Source organism: Rhinichthys klamathensis, unplaced genomic scaffold (assembly GCF_029890125.1).
Source record: "Rhinichthys klamathensis goyatoka isolate OS25496 unplaced genomic scaffold, OSU_Roscu_1.1 h1tg000033l_1, whole genome shotgun sequence".
Classification (NCBI taxonomy): domain Eukaryota; kingdom Metazoa; phylum Chordata; class Actinopteri; order Cypriniformes; family Leuciscidae; genus Rhinichthys; species Rhinichthys klamathensis.
Genome location: NW_026606582.1, coordinates 729,148 through 738,341, shown reverse-complemented (window position 1 = coordinate 738,341; position 9,194 = coordinate 729,148). Strand labels below are relative to the sequence as shown.

General features: G+C 36.4%; 1 protein-coding gene across 1 annotated transcript; it reads left to right on the top strand.

The window, feature by feature from the left end:
- Nucleotides 1-1,209: 1,209 nt before the first annotated feature.
- Nucleotides 1,210-8,610, top strand: svip (small VCP interacting protein). Its single transcript, XM_056245716.1, has 4 exons — nt 1,210-1,637; nt 2,336-2,386; nt 5,275-5,388; nt 7,991-8,610. The coding sequence occupies exons 1-4, from the start codon at nt 1,575-1,577 to the stop codon at nt 8,003-8,005; spliced, it is 243 nt and encodes an 80-aa protein (XP_056101691.1). The 5' UTR covers nt 1,210-1,574; the 3' UTR covers nt 8,006-8,610.
- The last annotated feature ends 584 nt before the right edge of the window (nt 8,611-9,194 follow it).

Sequence of the window (9,194 nt, the reverse complement as noted above, 5' to 3'; positions counted from 1 at the left end):
CGTTTATCCCGCCCATCAGATTGAGCCCTGTCAATGATGAGTTCCCAGACCTAACATCTTGATGTAGGTCTGGCATGCCAGGCTAGTCTTGTGTAGCTCGCCTGCCTGACAAGATTACAGCTGTTTTTATCATTTGTTTTCCTCTGGGGTCTGATGACCTGCCAACATTTATACTGTGAGATGCTTTAAGTGCAGTCTTCTGATTGGATAATTAATGTTACATAGCCTATACACCATCATTTGAAAATACTTACGCCTGGTACACTACTATTTTGTCCATGATTTTGCCATTTTATTGCCCCTTTATCCCCTTCTGATGGACATACCATTTCCATGACTCCAACTGACATGTTATTCATAAATATCTTTGTAGTATTTTATTAGATTGTACACCATCAATATACAGTGGCCATGCACTTCCATACCGCAGCATGGCGCTGTTGAGCTTCTGCTCTCAACCATCAGAGCTGCTGTAAAACTGTCATCCTGACAACTTCACTTTCAACTCCATAATGGATGTTTCCTGCAGTATTCATGGATTTTTATATACTAGAGTTGATGAAAGTATATAAAGACTCTGGAAACACTAGTTGTTGAAGATAGGCTACAAACTGTATATCAAGCATTTGTTACATATGGATCTAAATATCCTACTGCAGGGTAATATAGGGAGAACAGGTTTTGCTTTCAGTATCCCATCCTTAAACATTTCTGTTAATAGGAGAACATGAGATCATTTGTCAGTATACACAGAGATGATGGCAATCACAACAGCATTAGCTACATAGAAGAGACACAAATCAAAAAGGTTATTTTTGTGTTGTTGTACGGATTCATGTTTGGCATTAAAGTCACTTCAGTCATTCACATCTCACAGTAGGAAGGATATAGTTAATGAGATATATTTAAGAATATGAACATCATGATACTATAGCCTAATATTTATGTGAATACCAGCTCATAGGGTTAAAGGGCAATGAAGTGTCTATCTATCTATCTATCTATCTATCTATCTATCTATCTATCTATCTATCTATCTATCTATCTATCTATCTATCTATCTATCTATCTATCTATCTATCTATCTATCTATCTATCTATCTATCTATCTATCTATCTATCTATCTATCTATCTATCATCTCTGGTCCACACTCCAATACAGTAGATGGCGATAATGCACCTTCACGTTGGTGTCACCCGCTATAAGACCAAAGAAGAAGAACTTCACTTTCAGCTAAACTAATATCAAATTTATTTACACACCAAAATCAAAAAAACATATGCCGGGAGCCGTGAGAAGGAGGTTTGCTGAAGATTAAATTAGTCCGTTAGTGTGGTGAACGGTATTTATCAGTAGCGGTAGCTGGCTATAGTAGCTCAGCCTAGCTTTGTTTACAGTGCTAGTGCTAGCTCTGTTCAAGCAGCTTTGCCTGTGACAGTGGCTTTATATCAGCATAGAAAAGCTTTGAAACTGTAGAGTTCATCTTAGCGGCCTGGCATCATTATATGTGACCTCAAATTTACTGTCATTTGGCTGAAAGAGTTGTGTTTGTCCCTGTGCTACAACATCAGTATGGGTATGTGTTTACCCTGTCTGGGTGGAGCTGGAGATGATGTAGTAGTCACACCAGACCCTGTGAGTACTTTTAATAATATATTTATGCGTTCATTTACATTACATATTTAACTGTGTTCATCTTTCAAGTGTTATCATTTCATAAACAGCCTAAACGGAACGCCACCTTTATAATGGTACTAAGTGACATTATGAATGAGAATATAGCCTAATGACCTGCACATTTTGTGGTCGTGAGGATAAAACTTTATTTTTTTAAATTACTATTATTTATATATATATATATATTTTGTGAAATACTCTCATGTAGTTAAACCCCGTGTTATACTTTCACTTATATACTTTCTGCAAGTATGCAATATGTCCTCATTTATTTATTTATTTATTTATTTTTATCCATAAAATAACGTTTTGGGGGATTACATACTCTCAATTTCTTTTCTTTTTTTTTAATTTAGGCAGACTAACTTTTCAAATATCTTTGTTTAACTAGGCCTAGTAATACAAAAATGTGTCAGGTTCCTGAATGAATACTATTGATAATGTTTAGTCTGTTTTTCCCTGCTTGTCAATGTTGTCCATTTGATTTATTTACTTTTAATGAATATGTTTTTAATTCAAAATGAAATAAACATTAGTTTTTTAAATAAATGTATAAATAGGCATAATTTATATTTGTAAAGATTTGGGTCTCAGTTTTGTTATTTGTGGAGCTTGACAGACGTTTTGGCAATTTTGAAAACATTTGTTTTTCACAGGAGACAAGGAGAAGACAGCTAGCAGAAGCTGCAGAGAAGAGACAGAAAGAGGTATGATTTTGAAACTTTTTTTAAGTTAAACATTATATGATTATATAGGGGAACGTGTATATTTGTTACCATTTTTATCAGGTTAGTGTAACTTAAATAGTCCTTTATCCTGACCAATAAATGTACAAGTACAAATATTCCATAAAAACTGCATTCATGAGAAACGACAGTTCACAAACAACCACTCGACAATAAACACTTTAAATTTCACTTTATAAAAGAGCTTTTGTTAGATTCATGCATTAATCAAATTGAGCTGAAAATGACCTAAAAATGGGGTTGAAATACCTTGTGTCCGAAATACTATTGGTGAATTGTGCTTCAGTGGAGTTCTACTATTATTTGTGAATCAGAACAAACTCAGGATTTGACCACTTATAATGGACTCCTGTCATCATCACCAGCTCTGACCCCAGTTGTTGTCAGTAGATTGTTCGTCACTGAGGCATTACACATTTACAGCCACAATCACAATATAAGATCAAATTCATAATATTAATAATCTAACAGGTCTCAGCAGCACCACATATATGTATATTCATTACTATAGCAGGGCTCGACATTAAGCCTTTTCATGTGCTTTCCTTCACACAAGTAAATTTGTCATTTACTTGTCAGAGTAAAAAAGTATTCTTTTTTTTGTAAATATAATTTGTTGTAAAGTGATACCTGTATATGGAATATTCCACATGTATCACTTTACAACAAATCGGTTTTGTTATATTTATCCTCTCATTATACAATCCTTCTCTGCATCTTTCTGCTTTTATTCATTCTTCTTTAACCTTTCAAGGAAACAAATATCTAAGAAAGAGAAATAGGGATCCCATTTGAGATCCTTTTTAAACATCCAGTGTTTTATGGTGTAGTGATTTTAGTTTCGCCACATGTAATTGGAGGGCCATTTCACTGTCTCTCAGAGATTTAAGGGAAAGCATAGAACTGCTAAAGCGTCACGGTAAGTACTCGTCCTCCTCCTCCTCCTGTCCTCCTTCCACACTTCTGGATGCATCCTACAGCTGAAACACATGACATTGATTCTTACTGCTGCTGGAATCTCATAATGCTTGTGGCCGTACAGTTCTTTTTTTCTGCTAGCATAATGCTAGTGGTTCGTCATTATCATTAACAAAGTCCCATTACCTCTGATACTGTAGAATTTATTAGTATTATAAAGTTTGACTCGTGAAAAGGTTCATTTTGAGTTGATGTGAGTCAAGTGAGTGAGTTGTTAACAAAAGAACCACTTTGATTCAAATTGAAGAACTACTGCAAGACTACAACTATGATACCACCACAAATTATATATATATATATATATATATATACACACTCACCTAAAGGATTATTAGGAACACCATACTAATACTGTGTTTGACCCCCTTTCGCCTTCAGAACTGCCTTAATTCTACGTGGCATTGATTCAACAAGGCGCTGAAAGCATTCTTTAGAAATATTGGCCCATATTGATAGGATAGCATCTTGCAGTTGATGGAGATTTGTGGGATGCACATCCAGGGCAAGAAGCTCCCGTTCCACCACATCCCAAAGATGCTCTATTGGGTTGAGATCTGGTGACTGTGAGGGCCATTTTAGTACAGTGAACTCATTGTCATGTTCAAGACACCAATTTGAAATTATTCGAGCTTTGTGACATGGTGCATTATCCTGCTGGAAGTAGCCATCAGAGGATGGGTACATGGTGGCCATAAAGGGATGGACATGGTCAGAAACAATGCTCAGGTAGGCCGTGGCATTTAAACGATGCCCAATTGGCACTAAGGGGCCTAAAGTGTGCCAAGAAAACATCCCCCACACCATTACACCACCACCACCAGCCTGCACAGTGATAACAAGGCATGATGGATCCATGTTCTCATTCTGTTTACGCCAAATTCTGACTCTACCATCTGAATGTCTCAACAGAAATCGAGACTCATCAGACCCGGCAAAATTTTTCCAGTCTTCAACTGTCCAATTTTGGTGAGCTCTTGCAAATTGTAGCCTCTTTTTCCTATTTGTAGTGGAGATGAGTGGTATCCTATCAATATGGGCCAACATTTCTAAAGAATGCTTTCAGCACCTTGTTGATTCAATGCCACGTAGAATTAAGGCAGTTCTGAAGGCGAAAGGGGGTCAAACACAGTATTAGTATGGTGTTCCTAATAATCCTTTAGGTGAGTGTGTATATATATATATATATATATATATATATATATATATATATATTTTTTTTTTTTTTTTTTTTTTTTGAGTAAAAAAATATATTCTTATGAGTGGAAAACAACGATTTATTATTTAAATTGTAAAAGTTTTTTATATATATACACACAAACAAATATATTGTTTTGCATTTGTATAAATATATTTGTTTAGCTTTATAGAGCTTTTTACTGCAGATGCCTTTGAAAACACGGTATACGTCTATCCTTCACAGCCTCACTTTCATACCTGTCATGGCGCAACTCTCTAGGTCAAGTCACCTTTATTTCTATAGCTCTTTATACAATACAGATTGTTTCAAAAGCAGCTTTACAGTGATCAACAGGAAAATAATGATTCAATGATACAAACCGAGTTTGTTTTGGCTGTACAGCAGATCTAGATTAAAACTGTCATTGCATAAGGTCAGTGATGTCATTGGCTAGTTATATGTCATTGTCTGGTGTTATTGTAGATGGGTGAGTTTTAGTTTTTGCACACTCTGTACTCACGTTTCCAGCTTATCTAAGGTGCACCAGGATTCAGCACGCGAGCACTGAATAATATCACACACTTCAACTACTAGTTCATGCTTTGATTCATTTGTGAAATTTGCTATTGTTCTTACTGAATTACTGGGTAACAAGTATGGTGTGGTAGCTGTATTTTGTCTGATGTTTGTGTAGATTACCTACAGAGGTATCAAAAACCCGGAAGCCTTGGAGAGGAAAAAGAAGAAACAGGAAGAAACAGAGAAACAGACCATGAACTCTGTTCCTGCTGGAGGCGGGGGGCTAAGGGTAATTTATTCAGTTCTTTTTTTATTTATTTTTTTAACCAAAAGTCTGTATCACTTCTGTAGACTTTAATTTAAAATACGATTATTATTATATTTTGATATTTTGACACATTAATTAATATTTATTTTTATAAAATGCTCTACTGTTGGCATCAGTTTTTTTAATCTAATTAAAATGAATACATTTATTCAGCAATAATGCATTAAAGGGGTCATATAATGGTACATGCACTTTTACAAGTTGATTGTTCTGAAATGTGTGTTGGCAGTGCCTGTACACAACCATCATATAATGATAAAAATCCATCCAGTGTTTTTGTTTTAATCTCCTTATATGTTTTCCCCCGCCTCAAATCGAGCCGTTCGACCGTGTGACGTCACAGGCTCGCACGCCCCTCCCACGATTGTTGATTGACAGCAGCGTTTCAACACAGACCCGCCCTCGCTCGTGTCATAGTCCATATGACACGAGTCATAGTCAATCATAGTCCTCGCGGTCCGGCGCGGTCATTGTTGATATGCTGGAGCACTGTCTATGAGCAGAATGGCGTCTAAGCGATTGTGGTGTTCTGTTCTTGGGTGTAATAACGAACACAGTCATTTTAATGTTCCTAAATCCGAACCGCTGAAGACGCAGTGGCTGAGTTTGTTTTCGATGGGAATATTCCCCACGAGCAACGTCAATGCTCTCATGTTTGCGCGAATCATTTCTCACCAGACTGCTTTATAAACGAGGGTCAGTATAAAGTAGGGCTGTCAAAATTGCTCAAAAATGACGTTCGAATATTCCCTCTAAAAAAAACCATATATTCGAACTATTCGAATATCTGGTTGCGCATTTTGTCAATGACGCGCATTACGTTAATAACAGGACAAATTAATACAAAGAGACACAACTACTTGTATAGGTAGTTTATTTAAGTTTAAACATATTTGACAACGTATTAACTTACACAAAACCAAGTAAATCAACTAATGGCCAAGACCGCAGACCTTACTCTCGCTCGCACTCGCAGGCACTCTCTCTCTCTCTCGCCCTCACGCTCTCTGCGCATAACGGTTTAAATGAACAACAATAAACAAATGTTGAGTGCTGATCAAGAGTTTTGTGCAAGCAATTTAAGGTCGCGACTCTTGTCCTAAATATAGCAGGCTTCATTCGGTGATTGAAACAAATATTATTAACATTAATTTAAATTTTACAGTATATAGAACCGACATTGAACGCTCCGAGCGAGCTGTGCTGTGGTAAACTGCTGCTGCTAGCCTGCTACTATGGCTATTTCGAGGGCGTCTGGCCACGCCCCCATTGGCGGGCTCTGACGTGTCTGATGTAATGCTAGCTCATTGGCGCACACGTTGGAGGCGCCCGTGCCATTGGATGTGCAGTTGACGCAGCACAGCCAATGAGTGAGCCAGACACTCACTGTGCTATCTGTCTGTGCAGCTGGAAAATGCGTTTTACATTTTAAGCTTCAGAATTTTGCCACTCGCAAAGCAGACAGCCACGCCTTTGCTACCGCGGGCGTGTTTTTCCACATGATTCGAATATTTAATTTTCACCTTCGAATTTCTGTTTTTTAAAACTATTCGAATATATATTCGAATTTAGAATATTCGTTGACAGCCCTAGTATAAAGCTGGTTTTGCTAAGAAGCTGCTCCTGAATAAAGTTTCGGTACCAGCTATTCGTGTTCCTGCTGAACCTCCAGAACAACTGAAGTGAGTGTAACGTTTTTATTAATCTTTATATTAATATTTATATTAATCTTTGCAAATCGCTTGCACGCTTCACGATGAATGCGGCTAAGGTTTACAGTACATTACTGCATGTTTTCTATGTACGACGTTCTCAATATAATTCATAATCCCACATTTATACTGAACAAGGCGTTATGGTTATTGTGTTACAAACGTGTACGCACAGAACAGAGAGGCGGGGTGAGCGAAGCTCATTATCATTTAAAGTCATATGCACTGAAACGACGTGCTGAAAACAGAGCTGTTTTTGACCAGGTAAAATAAGTGTTTTCTTACAATACTAATGAGAATTTTTAATTAAAGTATATTACAAACTTTTAATTTATACCCTAAAGAATCATATTAGCTTGTACAAAAATGGCATTATATGACACCTTTAAATTGATCAAAAGTGACATTGAAGACATTTATAATGTTACAAAATATTTCTACATTAAATGCTGTTAATTTGAACTTTCTCTTACAGTTTCCTCTAAAATATTAAGCAGCACAACAGTTTTCAACATTAATAATAATAAGAAATGTCAAATCAGCATATTCGACTGATGCGACACTGAAGACTAAATAACTTTCAGGATCCAGGATTTAATTAAAAACATTGTATTTCTTTAATTCTAGAAAATAAATTATCCAAAGTATTATAGCCAACCTGAAATAAAGACATAAAAATACATCTCTAAAATAAATAGAAAATATTTGATATAATGTTTGGGTTTGCCTTCTGAGTCGGACAACCTTTTCTGAAGGTTAAGGACCTTCTTTTACTGATATTTGATGATTAATTCTCCACTGAATGAGAGAAATAAGATTGTGTTAGTGTTCTGTTCTCCTCTTCTCTCCAGTGGCAGGTTGGCTAACACAGGCTGAAGGGAAGATCACTGGTGTGTCTACATCGGGGATCAACCTTGAACCTTCATCTGCAGTATTTCCCGCTGACTTGAGATTCTTAAAACTCTTTTTGCTTTCTTTCTTCATTTTGAAGTGTACACTAGCCAGGGGAGTTTGCATAGAGACTGCCAAGCTCTTGCACAAAGCTAATCCTCCAGCTCTTCTGATTCGCCAGAGTGCATTCAGGCCACGCCCCTTTAATGCCAAGTTGGGCTAGCTTGTGGTTTCCTGGGGTACCGATTTTAGCAATTAATGAATTTTTTCCACAACCTATTGCATTTATGTTCATGCATCATTTTCACACGCAGCTTTTGTACCAATGTGCTCTCTATTTTTGACATTTTTGACATTTTAATACACATTTATACAACTGAAAAGCATGTTTTATATTGGATTTTGGGTCATTTAATCCATATTTAGCCGTTTATATTTAAGCATCAGTTACCAGTGTGTTTTGGTTTTTAAGCTCATAGGATTTTTCAATGAGCAAGTGGGAAATGTTGTGATATTTAAGAGTGAAGTTAAACGTGAATGAAGGATTTTCTGTCAGTTAGCACTTTCACTGCCTGTTGATTGTATGTTCACTGTGTTGATTGTAAGCACTTGCTGTTCTTATGAACCAAGTAGAATGTGCATCACTTTATCTTATTAGACCTCAGTTTCTTACCCTTTCTGAAGGGCTTTGGTTGTCTAAAGTTAAGAAAATCTTAACTTGCATTTAAACTCAACATCCATATTTGTGGGCCATGCAACAGTAACATGATATGATATGACTTGTCAATTATGTAGCAGCCTGAGCTATTGTGATTAGTGTGAAATATATTGTATCTATAGGAACTCTGAGTGAATTCTTCATATTGCCTTTGATGCATTTCTTTTTAAGAAACAGTTTTAATTTGTCTGTGCTTGTGACAGGGAAATCGATTTGCACCAAATAATCAACAGAAATATCTTCCCAGGTGTCTTTCAGAATGGGATATTAAAGGATTTCTTCTTTTTTTTTTTTTACAATCATTGGACTCAATAGTTAGGTCACTTTTCCAAAACTCTTCTCACAGTGAGCACAGCATCAGTCTATCATTTATCATCGCTTTGGTACGAAATGCAATCAATGACGACAATCACTTTCTCAAACAATACTCTATGTACCTACAGGCC

Bases quoted from the DNA above. Each gene is read 5' to 3' on its own strand.
- svip (XM_056245716.1), top strand. From the start codon at position 1,575: ATGGGTATGTGTTTACCCTGTCTGGGTGGAGCTGGAGATGATGTAGTA. The intron at 1,638-2,335 runs GTGAGTACTTTT...TGTTTTTCACAG, and splicing joins TAGTAGTCACACCAGACCCT to GAGACAAGGAGAAGACAGCT. The intron at 2,387-5,274 runs GTATGATTTTGA...ATGTTTGTGTAG, and splicing joins CAGAGAAGAGACAGAAAGAG to ATTACCTACAGAGGTATCAA.